At 35.7% G+C, this 15,722-nt stretch overlaps 1 protein-coding gene across 1 annotated transcript in view; it reads right to left on the bottom strand.

Annotated features, from left to right (window-relative positions):
* Positions 1-206: 206 nt before the first annotated feature.
* The window catches only part of LOC123276289 (uncharacterized), a 76,526-nt gene continuing 61,010 nt past the window's right edge, over positions 207-15,722 (bottom strand). The window contains exons 3-5 of the mRNA XM_070506538.1: positions 11,172-11,293; positions 10,901-11,053; positions 207-5,471 (exon numbers count right to left, since the gene is read on the bottom strand). Of these exons, the coding sequence (XP_070362639.1) occupies positions 5,245-5,471; positions 10,901-11,053; positions 11,172-11,293 (502 nt within the window). The 3' untranslated portion in view covers positions 207-5,244. The remainder of the gene's footprint in view (positions 5,472-10,900; positions 11,054-11,171; positions 11,294-15,722) is intronic.

Here is a 15,722-nt window from a genome sequence, read left to right as displayed (position 1 = left end):
CCATTATGTGACCAGGCTGGTCCCTATAAAATATTTTTCAAAGATAGTTGTGTTTACCTATGCTCAAAAGAGGGAAAATATCATTAAAATGAGTAGGCCTGCATAAATATGTAGAGGTAGGTAATCTTTGTAGATGCTTTTACTGTGTAACCTAGATCCTAAAATCTAAGGAAGAGATGTAGAGAAAATAAAAAGTGCAAGGGAGATATATGAGTAATGAATTGTCTTAACTTTTATTTGATTATTTTCATTTACAGTTCTGGCACTGACACTTTTTTTAAAAAAAGATTTTCATTTTATGTAAAGATTGAACTTCAATAAAATAACTTAAAAAACATTTACATATACATCACTAAATCTCCATAAAATATACAATACTTTTGATACAGCTATAGGCTAGAATGACTTTGAAGGAAATGATAAATATTCATTATTTTTAAGAGATATCCCATATGTCACGTGTAGGAATAAATATTTATATTGAATTTTCCAAGACATGTGAAGTGTTAAACACTATGTAACATGCACCTAAAAATTAAAATATATATTTTGAAAACATTTTAAAAGCATAAAACTGTGTTTTGATTTAATCTAGATGTACATTAGTGCTTCTAAATAGAAATTTGAACATTTATTACAAATAAGAGATACTATAACATCAAGTGAGATATAGTCCAAAAGCCGCTAGGAACCAGTTTGGACATGGAGAATATAAATTTCTACTTTGGCTAGAATTAAATCTCATCTTTTTTAACCTTCAAATAAGATGGAATGATGTTAAATTTGCTAACATTTTAAAACTTTACAAAATACTGGTTTTTATTTTTGAGTACTTGTAAGCTGTATTTCTTTTTCTCCTTTATACTGATGTGACAAAATCAAACACATGAACTTAACTGTCTAAAATAAAAATCTGAATATTACTGCTAAATGAAAGTAAGTATTTAACATTCCAAAGACCAAATCACTCAAGTGCAACAGACTGTTTTATACATACAAAGTAAAGTTTTATAGGAATTACATTGTTTTACACTCACAAGCAAATTATGAGGATAAAATTCATGTACTTCTGAACGTCATTAATACTCTTAGGAACTATCTTTCTGATGTATATAGGCAGACAAAAATTTCCTTCTCTAGGAGACAATATATAAGAGAGTTGGTAGCAGTTAGCTGTTTGACATTTTAAAATGATTACCCTTTCTAGAAAATAGTAGCAATACTGCTCACCCAGAAGAACTGAATGTACTGATAATTGATACGCTGCTACAACCTAAATCACTTCATCAAATTAGCTTAACATTACTGTACATGAGGCTAAGACAACTGATAGAAAAGGACAGAAAATAGGATATTAACGTTAATCCAGAGAACACCTATGAGTCTTTTATAGGCAGCAGCTACACATGAGCTGTAAATTTTATCCACAATTTAATATGTTTTGCTATAAAGCACAAATTATGAATTCTCTGCTCCTGACCTGTTATGTCATTCTTTTATCCATAGTTAGTGCAAAGGTCTGAAATTGGTAATTTAAAACTTGTCCCAATAACTGTATAAATCTGAGTTTTTATGTGCTTAGTATAATTTAAGATTTTATAACTAGGAGAATGATAAAAAAAAAAAATCTGATTATAACAAAACATCTCATTAATTTTATTGTTCTTAATTACTATGCCAATGAAATAAAATCAAAAGAATCCTCCCACTCCCCTCACTGTATTACAGTATTTAATGACACTGATAAAGTTTATAAATTGAGACTCTCTTAGATAACATATGGATAGTATTTTCTAGACTGTCCTCCCCCAGGATCTGTGGATTATTAGAATACATTTCAATTTTACTTTCTGTGTAAAAGCAAAAGGGTAAGTTGTCAACTTACATTTTTTCTCTTCATTCTTCCTCTGGATAACTGATTTTGAAATTATAGTAAACAATTTATAAATTCTTTGCTTTAATGGATTTACCATTTTAGAGTGAATAACTTAAAAAATAATGTTTAGACATATACTAAAATCTGGTTCAGTGGTAAAATAAAATTATGAAAAAGCACTTGATAGCATTACTCTCATAGCATTTTCCATCAGGGAACTAACTACCGCATATGACTGGGAACAAAATTCAAATGGAAATACTACATTTTAAGTCTAATTTTAATTTAGATCTTTAGATACATATTAAAAATCATGTCTTGGATAATTATTGACTAAGGTGCAACAATCAAAATTATTAGGAATGTTTATATTGAAGAAAAATATTAATACCAAATGTGTAAAACCTATCTGACATCACATTCAGCCTTATGTGTTCAGATGCAGATGAAATGCTATATTCTCTTAAGTCTAGTGCAGATCTCATCAGCCATCCAGGCTAAGCCTCAATAGGGGTGATGACCTCCTTCACTAAATTTCCCTAAAACATAATATACCTCTGTTGAATCTGCAGCACGTTTAGAAGGAAACCTATAATTTCAGTTAAAAGCATGATGCTTAATGTGCTTTAATATGGTAAGTCAAATATAACACATATAAACAAATCGCCCTATAAAATATGTATTTGATGATGTTTCAGAATGAAAACGGAATGTTTTCAAGTTGATAGTGGTAGCCAAAGACTGAGAACTTAAAAGGTGCGTAATATAAAAAAGCCTGCAAAATTCAAACATTCAATTTTTAATGTACTATAAATGTTCACTGAATCTAAAAATAATACCCTAATTTTATAAGGTGCCTTTTCAAGTAGTTGTTTTTAAAAAATTACAAATAATTCTTATAACTATGCCTCTCTGTCTTGTACTTCAAAGATATGGCATATTATCTATCTTTATCATCATATAAATAACAAATAGTCCTTTAAAGAAGCTGAGGAGAATGGGGAGGAGAACTGGGACTGATTTTGCCTGTTATGTGCATTTATGGATGGAAAGTTGCAAACACCATCTGCTTATGTCGGGGAGAACAGGCCATGTTCTGCTTTAGGACATAATAAGGGTCGAGTTGCTCCTTTAATAAAGTTACTGTGCATTCAGCCCAGCTGAGTATATAAGCATATAGTTAAGGCTATATATACAATAAAGAGAAGAACTGAGGCAATTACTTGGATAAATCAGAAACATAAATTTTTAAAGAGGGCACTTTATTGGTCTAAATATTTTTTCTCCCCATCATATTCTGATTTTACCACACAGTAGCTTGTTTTCCACTTCACTTGATCTGTGAGAAATATTACACAGAGAAGAAATTTCTTATGGGGTAAGAAATATCAATAGAATAATAATTTTCTCCATTAAATCTCATCTGCTTTTCTGGGAAAAATTAATATTACTATCCCCTTATAAATCAATTGTCAATGCACCTAATTGAAGGAAAAAATAATATTTTTATTACATGACATAACCAAAGGGAGAAAACTTTTTTGGCTGAAGGATTTTTAGGCCAGTAAAGTGACCGTTTAAACACGTATCATACCCCTGGTTGCTGAGAGAATGAACCTTCTTGGCTACATTCTCAGCTTTGATAACTGTGATTGATAGGAACAAGCCAGACTTTAAGAGAAGAACAAAACATCTTGGAGACTGGCAGAAACACATTGAATTTAGAGACAGCCACCTTTTCATTCCAAAAAGTACCTTATTTAATGTTTAGAGCCATGTTAACATGCACCAAACTTATGTGTTCCTAACTGGCCACAGGTGAGTCATTCATATTTTCACTGGAACTAATAAGTAATTTATGAATAATTTTGTACATACTATATAATTCTTAATATAAGAGCAAAAATTAGAGTTCCTTGATGAATGAGCATAAAAACCAAGGAACACTTTGAAAAGACATTGTAGGCATGTGGTAAGTCAACATTTCTTAAAGTCATGTGCTGTATGAGAACCAGCAATCTGTTCCAATAGATAATCCCAATTTTTAGACAAGAAGGAAAAAATCCAAGCCAACCATGAGAAAAAAGGAAACACTCTCAGACAAATCTATGTATCTTTTTTTTTTTTTTTGGTAAATTGTCAGGGAAAACAAGACAGGGTGTGCAAAAATAAAAACTAGTTTATGTTCTTAGAGTAAAAAAAGACAAAGTACTATTAGGTAATAAAATGTGACAATTCCATTAGGAAGAGTTAATAAGTTAAGAAAAAAATAAGTCCCACTCTTTAATTGAACAAACATCAATAACAGCAGGATTATTTCTGTCACTGATTTTTTTCCTTTTTTGTTTGAGAAATTTGATTAAAAGAGGGGGGAAAAATAGTCTGCTAGCAGTTATTTAACACAAATGAAGGGACAAATAGGACTCCAGAGTTGACGACTGCAGGTGTGGTGAATATCAGGTGATTCTGGCATGAACAAAAACTGACCCTGAAATACAGTTGAAGATCTAGCTCTATTTTGTGTTGAAGTTGCATACCTAAGTGACTAACTCTATCAGGGGTCCAGAAAAATCTTCTCTTTCTTACTTTCTAGTAATAAAATATACTTATCAAAACTTGTTAGCTTATCTGTGCAAATGCATACTTATCACTGCTGCAAAAAAATATGTATGAAAATAAACCCTAAAAGACCTGCTTTTCATAATGTTCAAAATAGCCTGTACATAGTCAGTTTCTGAAGAACTCTCAAGAGCTGAATTGGAGAGAGAAACCAAATATGGAATCCAAAGGAGATAAGGACAGCTGTGCCCTTGTAGGAGGCACTTTCGAATCTGTTGATGAAAGCTTAAAGGGAATTTATTTTCTAATAGCTGATCACAGATAAGCTACTTGTCCTTAGGAAAATTTAGGGCCAATAGGCCATGTTTTGACAGAAAACACCCTTGGATCATATCCCAGAATCCTTCTTTATAAGTATATCATACATATTATGATTTGGCTAGATCAGCACTGACTCAACTGCCACTAATAATATGCCACATATAATAATATGGTCTTAGGAAAAAAGGATACCGCTGAAGTCACTGGATACAGTATTCATTTTAGACTACCTCAGGAAGGAATTGCACATATTTGCTCGATAATTATTAGTTTAAAATCTCCGTAAATATTTTTTTACATTTCTGCTTGTGAAAAAAAACAATGTCATCATGGTTGTATCTTCCTCCTAATCAAATATTCTAGAATATGAAGTCATTCCAAACTAGGCTGTGGAAAGAACCAGATTAGAAGCAGGGCAGTGAGGTCATCCATTGCTGCTCTTCTCCCCCAAGTTTGTTTAAATGACTAAATATGTCAGCAGCTGAAATTTATTCCACATCAGAAGCATCGTTGTCAGAAAGATGATAGTTACTTCCCTTCACCCGAATATATTCAATATATCTCCCTTCATCAGAATCTGAAGCGCCACATGTACATAGCCTGTTGTCAAAGAGTGATTCAATTTCCTCTAATTTTTTCCCTTTGGTCTCAGGAAGACAGCCATAGATGAAAAGGAGTCCCACGGCAGCGAATCCAGCATAAAGGAAGGCGGCTCCTGCAATGGAAAATAATATGTATGTATAAATACACATAGATATACTTGGTGTATATAAATATGGTCTATATATAGAGAGAGGGGGCCTAGGTTAGAAACAGTCCTTGATTTTGACTTTCCTTTCTGGTCAGTCATGCATAACTGTGGTATGAAATGGAACCAAAAATTACTGCCAGCCTGGTTTACTCTAATTGTTCTAATCCTGTGAATATAATGTAATTTGCCTTTCTAAACTTGTAAGGCCAAACTCAAGAAGAATGATAGACCAGGTTCAGATGTAACTTCTGCTTTGCAGTCTTTTCTCATGTGGCTGGATAGAGATAACTTTTCTCTATGTGCTTTCACAGCACTTTGCTAAGGCCTCCTATCATAATAACCAAGAAATATTATAATTATGTGCATGTATTATTGGTCTTGTCTACTAGACTGGAGGCACTTTGAGGGAGAAATTTCTTTCTCATTTATCTAGTATTTCCAGAACCCACATACAATGATGACACTGCTGAACACATGACTCACTGGAGTACATGGCAACTCTATCCTTCTGGTCTCTCATTCCAAAAGTCTGATAGTCAACCTTGACTTTTCTCTCACTCTCCTGCCCAGTATCCAATATGCTGGTTAGTCCTGTTGGATCTGCCTTCAAATATAATCTGAAGATGACCACTTCTCCTCATTCCACTGATGTCTGTGATCTGACGGCCATCCTCCCTCATCTGCACTGCTGCAGGAGTCTCCTAACTAGTCTCCTTGTTCCTTCTCTTAGATCCTTATAGTCATCCGCTTTTTCTTTTGGTGCAGAGCACTTATCACCATCTGACATACTATAAAGCTTACTAATTTGTTTTATTTTCCTCCTCTAGAATGTAAGCTCCATGAGGTCAGAGAATTTTGTTCTGCTGTAAGACTATGCATGTCAATGCAGCACAACCACAAAGACATAATTACTACCTGGTTGTGTTTTCCAAGTGTCAATTCAGCAAGCCAAGATGGATGAGATATATGAGTATGTGACTTGAGCATGTTCTTACATATTTCCAAGATGGCCTTTCCTTATATAGTCCAATTCCCAATTTAAATATAAGAACCTATGCTTTCACTTTCGATGGTTGGAAACAACTAACTATAACGGAGTCCTTGCCTAATTTTAGGCCTTTGGTCCAGACCATCCTGTATATGAGATGGGGGAAGGAAGATGACAAACTAATGGGACAAAGGCTGGAGAAAGGATATCAGATTAGGAGTTGGAAAATCTGGATTTCAAATTTGCTATGTGACTTCTAAATAGTCATTTAACCTCTTCTCTGGCCCTCAGTTTCCTGATTCAGCAAAATAAGATGGTTTCTCAGCTATGATTTAAGTTTATAATTCTATAAATTTTACAACCCAAATCAGGACCAGGTTTTGGAGAGATGGTTATGAGATGCTTGAGAGAGAGACATCCTCTTCTGTTTCAGTAGCAAAAGTGGTCTTAAGGGCAGAGTCTATGCCTTGTTTGTCTGTGGGTTCCCTAGTACAGAGCCTGACACACTGGAGCGTCTAGAGAATGAATGTGCTCTTGTTGACTGCCAGATGGAATATATTGAGTAACAGATCTGAAATAAAGGGCTAAACTAGACAACATAAAGCTTGACTTTCAAATATGTCTTTAAGATGAATAGCATAACAATTAAAGAACTGAATTAACATTTCTCAGTTCTGCTGAATCATTACAGAATAGGAAAGACATTATTAATACTACATTCTTAAAGACATACGTATAAATAACCATTTCAGGAATATACACAGAAACATTTCTTGGGAAGGCTCAAGGAAAACTACAGAGGAAAAATGCTGCTCAATTGGCCACCCAAAAGAATCTGCTCTCTGGAATGAGGAGCCATGATAAAACAGAAGGGAAATAGAGATAAATTATGAGAAATTAGAAAAAATATTAAAGAGTTGACTAAATCAAGACATAGTTTATTAGATTAAGTCATCAGAAGCCATACAATCTTAAGGAGCTAGACTTGTATAAATCAAATTCTCTTTAATAAAAACACAACTCTATTTACAAATATAGGGCTCATTTATTTCATTTGTTTGGTTCACATTGAATACTTACTACAAACATACATTTTTTTATGTCTTATACTTGGTAAATAACCAAAAAATAATACTAGGTAATCTGGGATGTGTGGCTGAGTGTTACAGTGAAAGGAAGGCACCATGGCTCTGTAGAGTCTGACAATCACAAAGCAACCCAGGCTGAATCCTTGGGCAGTTTCTTAAACTCTCTTGACCTTAGTTTCCTGATTTAATGGAGAAAATAATTCCTGCCTTGCCAAACTGCAAGAATAAAATAATGTATGTTACCTGCCTATTAGAATTTGGATGTTAGCTGCTCAAAAAAGTGATAGACAGCATAATCAGATTCTACTAAATGAGTAGGGAACACAACAGATGCTTTCAGAGATAGAGTGGAACAAGGTTGGTATGACCAATAAATTGGGAATGTTTTCATCAAAAAGGTGATACTGACAAGCTAGCTTTTGGAGAATGTGGGAGTTTTGAGAAAAAAATGAAAGGAGATGAAGTCCTGTGATCTGTTTACAGATAAGCAAAGTTGTGGAGGTAAGAACAGAATTGGAATCTTTAGCAGAGAGGAACAAAGAAAGGATCATAATCATGATGATGAGAAACAGAAAAAAAAAAAGTGCAACTGGTATAACATTTTAGACTAAACCAGGCTGCTAAACTCCAAAATCTCTAACAGAGCAAACCTAGTTTGACTTTATAAAATGTAGTATTGAGGAAATATTCATCACAATTCACAATTTAGGAAGAGAGGCATGATCAGAAGCAACAAATCAAATCTGTTAGTGCTAAACTCGTACAGTTAAAACCAACTAGATGGGTTAGGAAGATTCTTGAATGCCGTGCAGCTTCTTGCTTGTGACCCAGATTCCCAAGCCAAATAACATCAGGGAAATTCTATTAAAATACAAGACCCTTTTATTAAATCTGAGGAATCTAAAGCAAGCAAACGCCAAAGCTAAGTGGGCTTCTCTGGTGAGACCTGTGGTTGAGCCACAGAGGTGTGGGCAGGCCCGGAGGCTGTGACCTGCTGCATGTAAAGGGCAGGTCAATTATGTAACTCACTTTCTTAATTATTCCCCCCTCGGAATTAAAATGAAAAAAATGTCTGTCAGGATTGTTAAACAGTGCAGATACTCCTCAGCTTTATTCGGAAGGAAATAAATCTTATTAGAGTCCTACATTAAGTTTCAGATTAAGACAGGTATTTAATTGAATTATGCAAAATGAGGAATCAAAGACCATGTTTGATTGAATTTCAATACCTCAACCCAGGAACTTTGATCTAATGCTCTCCAAGGGATCACTTCAGTCACACATGCTATACATAAAATGGTATACTGGTGACAGTTTAATGATAATTTTTAGTAATATTACAAAACATTACTGGATGGGGTCCAAGGCAGACCTGTCTAAGCGGTCTAGTTTATGAAGGAATCAAAATCTGAGGTCTTACAAAACAAAAAAAGAAGGAAATAGAAAGACATGGATATTTCCAGAGGAAATACATCATTATGGTGTATATTCATAAATTAGGAATAGAAACATATACCTTACATAAATCAGTAACATGTAGATTAAAATGTACATCAAAAAAAACAGGGAAAAAATGAACCTGAACTGAAATATTGTTCCAGTACTAGAAAGCAGTAGACCTAATGGACTGACTGGTGCACTGACATGATAGAAGCTTGGCTTAGTAACAAAGCAAAAAGCTTCTTCTAATGGGATATTTTTGAAAGAAGTCTGGCTGGGCCCTGTTTAAATTTTACTTCTGTTGCCTCATGTTTTTCTGGCAGCATAAATTCAAGAAAGAGGAGCTTTGCTATCAGAAGTCTTACCAAGTAGACTATTATTTGGTCTATGAATTTCTATAAAAAATGCTTCCTCAGGATGTTAGTCTATATTTAGGTCTTAAATGTGTTCTCAGGAATCAGCAAATATGGGTAAATATTTATTGTGCTCATACTCATGGTGTCAGGAAGATAACTTTATGAATTTATGTAAAAATTTTAATTGCCAAGTGGGATAAAGCTGAACATACTGAATATATATCTAGTTTAAAATGCCAGTGCATTTCCTTTCCAAGAAAATAAGTATTTCTAAATGTTCTAAATGGTGGTTGGGAGAGAGAAGAGTTTATAAAGATAATACTCAGTAGATAAATAGTATTAAATAAAAGTAAATACCAATTCAGCATGTTCAGAAGAGAGGAGGAATAAATTTTTATAATGTTTCCTTTATTCATCACTCATCTACAAAATTCATCTGCATGTGTATTCATTTGACAAACACTTCTGAGTGCTTATCAAGTGAATGGCACACCCTGGAAGGCACTGGGAATTTAATGGTGAACAAGGTGTAGTACTTGCCTGAGCTCATGGGACTTATGGTCCAGCAGTAAGGGGAGAGGGGCTGACAAACGAACCTGTTACTGCAAAAAGGAATAATGAGTGCTTAGATCATGGGGTGGGGTGAGATGAAGGGAGGTGAGTCATAGGGGAGGGGATCAGAGGATGGCCTAAGCAGCAGGCATTCCATATACAGCATAGAGGCTTAGGGAGTTAGAGTGAAAACCTCATATTTCATCAATTTAGAATCCAATCACAATCTATAAACTTATACAGACAATGAAGAAATCATCTTGCTAAAAAAAGAAAGACATTTCATTTTGGTAAAAATGGACTTGAAGTACCTTCCCAAAGTTTTTTCCTAACTCAGCCACTTCCCAATATTGTTTTCTTTGAGTTATGGCCTCCACACCTTTTCACTTGAACCCTTCTGTTATGTTTACAGTTTTGGCAGTGGTAAGTGCCATTCTCAGTGGACACTGAAATGCACATGCCGTGGCCTGAATGGCATAGATGATACAGCGGAAGGCATAACTCCCAGCACGACATTTGGGGGAGCTACTTTCAGCCCTACCCTGATTCTGCTCTTGGACACGACTCCATCCCTGTCGTGGGACATCTTCAAGCATTAGCCCTAGACTTCCTGCCTACCTCTTTCTACCATTCTCTGTTGTTTGTGTTTCTTCATTAAACTAACGGCTCTGCTGTGAAGATTTCCAACTAGGGAGATAGCTGGGAAATGTTTGGGTTGGGAGAGTGGGTGGGTGGGTGAAAGCTATGAAGCGCTGAGGGACAAGAAGCAATGCTGCTCAGGAAGGGAGAATTCCTCTTCTTTTTTTCCAGGTCCATTTCCAAGGACTTCAGGGAACAAGAAAGCCACACAGAGATATTTATAACAGCAAAAATATAACCATCTAGTCTTTTCAATCACAAATGATAGCATATCTAAACACAGTAGGAAAAATAAAAATGAAACTATAGCTGGAAAAAATACTCTCTTACCATAGTATGTGAGATACTCTGCTGTGTGTAAAAATGTCAATGAAACCAGAACGTTGAAAATCCAGTTTATTCCAGATGAACATGCGTTTCCTGTACTTCTTGCCCAAAGGGGATATATTTCAGAATTCACAGTCCAAGGCATTGGTCCCATTCCTGAGAAATACAAAATTAAAAATTTCAGTAAAGTAGTATGTAAGGAATTTTAAAAAGAGTAGCTTGTCTCCTCTAAAAAGAGACAATTTAATTAACACAACAATAGCCTTTGGTTTACCAGGTGCGAAGAAAACAAGATATAAAATAAGGCCCAGAAGTGCAGTCCAGGAGTACGGAGTAGGGCAGAAATTGTAAGCCCAGAATACTTCTTCTGTTTTGAATTTGGTTTCATTTTCACACCTGAAAAATAATACAATATAAATATTAACTTAGTGTTTTAGGGTATAGTTGCAGAAATTCAATGTGATCATTTAGGATGTATTTGGAAGTTCCTTAATATCATTAAGGAAAAGGGTCCAAGATGTTTTTCTTGAAAAAGAAAGTTAAGATTTAAATATACAGTATTAAATATGCAAGCTCACATAGAACGTTTTAGAGCTGAATATAGTTCAAGAGCAACACAAAGAAATACATTGTACATACAACTCAATAGAAAAAAACCTGATTAAAAAATGGGCAGAGGCTCTGAATAGATTTTTTTTTAAAAGATTGGCACCTGAGATAACATTTGTTGCCAATCTTCTTTTTTTTTCTTCTTCTTCTTCTCCCCGAAGCCCTCCCAGTACATAGCTCTATATTCTAGTTGTTGAATAGACATTTTTCAAAAGAAGACACACAGATTGCCAATAGGCACATGAAAAAGTGCTCCACATCACTAATCATCAGGGAAATGCAAATCAAAACCACAATGAGAAATCACTTCACATATGTTAGACTGGCTAGCGTCAAAAAGAGAAGAGATAAGTGTTGAGAAGGATGTGGAGAAAAGGGAACCCTTGTGCACTGTTGGTGGAAATGTAAATTGGTTCAGCCTCTGTGGAAAACAGAATGGATGTTCCTCAAAAAATTAAAAATAGAACTACCATCTGATCCAGCAATTTTACTTATATTTACCCAAAGAAAACAAGAACACTAACTTAAAAAGATATCTACTCTCATGTTCATTGTGGCATTATTTACAATAGTGAAGACACGGAATCAACCTAACTGTCCATCAGTGGATGAATGGATAAAGAAAAATGTATATATACACAATGGAATATTATTCAGCCTTAAAAAAGGAAATCTTGCCATTTGAGACAACAGAGACAGACCTTGAGGGCGTTAGGCTAAGCGAAATAAGTCTGGCCAAGAAAGATAAATAAGGTATGATCTCACTTGAATGTGTGATTTTGTTTCAAATAACAAAACAAGCTTACAGATACAGAGAACAGGTTGTTCATTATGGGAAGGGGGTTGGTGGGGGGGGTGGTGGGGTGAAATGGGTCAAAAGGCCGAAACTTCCAGTTATAGAAGAAATAAGTCCTGAGGATTTAATATACAGCATGGTGACTATAGTTAATAATATTGTATTGCATATTTGAAAGTTGCTAAGAGAGTAAATCTTAAAAGTTCCCATCGTAAGAAAAAAAAATCTGTATATATGGTGACAGATGTTAGCTAGACTTATTGTGGTGATCATTTCACAATATATCCAAATATTAAATCATGTTGTACACCTGAAACTAATATCATGTTATATGCCAATTCTACCTCAAAAAAAATATATATTGTGTTTCATAGCATTTTTCATACAAGTCCGACACGATTTCCAGTTAGCCCTTGAAAGCTGCAGTAACACTTTTAGACCACTGAGAGTCAGTATGTTGTAGAAAGACTAGATTTTGCAGTCAGGACAAGACTCAAATTTCAGAACCAGCTTTTTCTTATCTGTAAAATAGGGATAATGCCTTACAAGTAATGTTAAGGATTAGAAGGGTCCTGTAAAGAGGTGATAGGGTAGATGAGGGCAGAGAACAATGCTTATATCTTATTCTAGCCAACCCTTTCCTTCTCTGCTGTGCATCCTTGCTTACTTCTCTATCACTCACTCCTTGCTGTTTGCCTCCTAGTTCAACGGTGGAGCAAAGTCTTCTATGGTCTTAGATGGATTGTCAGGTTGAACTTCCAATTCTTTACCTTAATTGAAATCTGAATTGCACCTCAAGATACACTCAGCCTCAAAAACATTCTTATCCCTTCTTGTTATTTTAGACTGTTGTTCTGCCTCCATCAACCTCTGTTTTTGAACCTTGACATCCAAGCCCTATCCTTATTGCTGTGTCTATGACCTCCATCACAACACCCTACCTGTCTTGATGATTTGGGTGCCTGGTCAGTCATCTTCTCCACCCGCTCTCATCCTTTGCCACATTCATTGATTTTTACTTCTAGCCCATCTAATACCGTGGCTTGATACTTCCTCATATAACCTCTGAAAATGCAGACAGGGCACTTCATAATTTGCTTGATCTGAAACTATTTTACTTTAAGTTCTCAAACACAGAGTATTCCTTTTCTGATTACAAGCACTTTATTTCCTCATTTCTGATAACTTGCTCCACACCCAAATCACAGTGTTTAGATTCTAAACTCCTCTCAGTATTCATTCACCTCATCGCTCAGCTTAGTCCATGCCAATACTGTCTTCTCTCGCCTCTAGAATCCATCTTTCTTTCCTCCATCCTTGTCTGCCATTCTCACCATTTCAGTTCCTAACCCTGTGCAGCACCATTAACTTCCTTCAATAACCACTTTTCAGAAGCTGGGCAAAACTGTGAAACCATGCTGCTGGGTTCTATGAAAAGTTCATGCTATTTCTTCTCAGTTGGGTCCCTAATTATGCTTCTTTATTTTTATCCCTTATGGTCTTCTCTACTGAATTCTTGGCTTATAGCAGAGTAGGCATTCAATAAATTTTGTCAACTATTGCCTCAATTAATTAAAATATTTCTTACTGTCCTCTAGCCTTGAATCTTTCCCTCTGCTTTCTAGGTACTAAGACCTTGGCTCCTTTCAATTTGAATGCCCTCACTTTTTCTCTACTGAACCTTTACTTTTCTATATTTTCTTTCAGCTTTTCTCCTACCTCCAATGGTAACATGTCTCTTGCCCTTTCTAAGGACTGCCATCCCTGCATCTCATTCTCCTGCATCTCATTCTCCTGCTGTCTCCTCTGGGGTCATGTTCTATCAGTAGTCTGTTCTCTTTCTGCCATCTTTAGTTCCTTCCTACTAGACCCTTCTTTTTACAACACAAAAGATCACTTCTACTCGAATGTTCAACCCCTCTCATATTACTACTACTAGCTTGTTTGAAATTACAGACAAATTTATCCTAGTGAGCTCTACATCCTCACTACCCACTCTTTCTCCACAGCCCTGCTCCCCTATCCACCCAGATGCCAGCTGACTCTTACTCAGGCTGTTTTCCGAATCTGCTCACCCAAAAGTCCTCAATGACCTCCTGATCCCCAAATTCATTTATCTTGCCTTAATTTTGAGGCTCTGATGACTCTGTGGTGGTTGATACTGCTGACAACCCTCCTTCTCCTTCCCCTTTACTTTTAGATCTATATCTTCGCCTTATCTCACTGACATATATGTCTTCGTTGCCTTTTTAAAATGCCTCTTCCTCCCCTCAACTCTAAATATAGCTGTTCTCTAAGGCTCTATTCCGGGGTTTATACCCTCTCTCTCAATCATCTCATCTAATTTTAGGGCTTTTCAATCTCCACGTGGATGCTGAAAGGTTATTCTAGCCTCGACCTTTTTCTCAAGCTCCATTGCTGGAACTTAGGTATCTGCTGTGCATCCACAGCTAGATATCCTGCTGTGGCCTGAGCACAGTATGGCTGCAAGGGAATGCCATGTCTTCTCCAGGAGGTGGGAGTTGGGCTGTTCTGGGTTCAAATCATGACTCTATCCCTTATTAGCTGTGCTCATTCATTCAAAAATTTAGATAATGAGTGCTTTTTATGTGTCAGACATTAGTGATATAGCTCTGAACAAAATAACCACCGTCTGCATTTGTGCAAACTAGAGTTTAGGGGCACAGGTGCAGTCCTGTTGCCTGATCTGTAAAATAGGGCAAAAGACCATTATCACAGGCTGTTGGGAAATTAAATGTGAAAATGCATACTGAGTGCTTAGCACACTGCCTGGCATGTAGTGAGTATATGCACAGTAAGTATTACTTTACTAGTGCCTCTCATGACATTTCTGTTTGAGTTAACACCTCCATTCCTTGACTTGAAATTGATTAAAATCTTGGAGTTATCTTCAATCTTTTCTTATCCATCTCTTTTTTTAAAGTTTATTTGCTTTATTGAGCTAAGATTGGTTTATAACATTTTGTACATTTCAGGTGTACATCATTATATTTTAAATTCTGTTTAGACTACATCATGTTCACCACCCAAAGTCTAATTACCATCCATCACTGTACACATGTGCCCTTTTACTCCTTTGCCCTTCCCCCTCCCCTCTTTGCCCTCTAGTAACTACCAATCTAATCTCTGTATCTATGTCTATGTTTCTTCTTGTTGTTTTTACCTTCCACTTATGAGTGAAATCATATGGTATTTGTATTTCTCCCTCTGACTTATTTCGCTTAGCATAATACCCTCAGGGTCCATCCATGTTGTCACAAATGCCAAGGTTTCATCATTTTTTATGGCTGAGTAGTATTCCATTGTGTGTATATATCCCCCTCATCTTCTTTATCCATTTATCCATTGATGGAAACTTGGGTTGTTTCCATGTCTTGGCTATTGTGAATAATGCTGCAA

The sequence above is a fragment of the Equus asinus genome, chromosome 3, assembly GCF_041296235.1.
Source record: "Equus asinus isolate D_3611 breed Donkey chromosome 3, EquAss-T2T_v2, whole genome shotgun sequence".
In the NCBI taxonomy this organism is placed as follows: domain Eukaryota; kingdom Metazoa; phylum Chordata; class Mammalia; order Perissodactyla; family Equidae; genus Equus; species Equus asinus.
The sequence above is the reverse complement of the archived record's forward strand: the minus strand, read 5'-3'. Positions and strand labels throughout refer to the sequence as shown.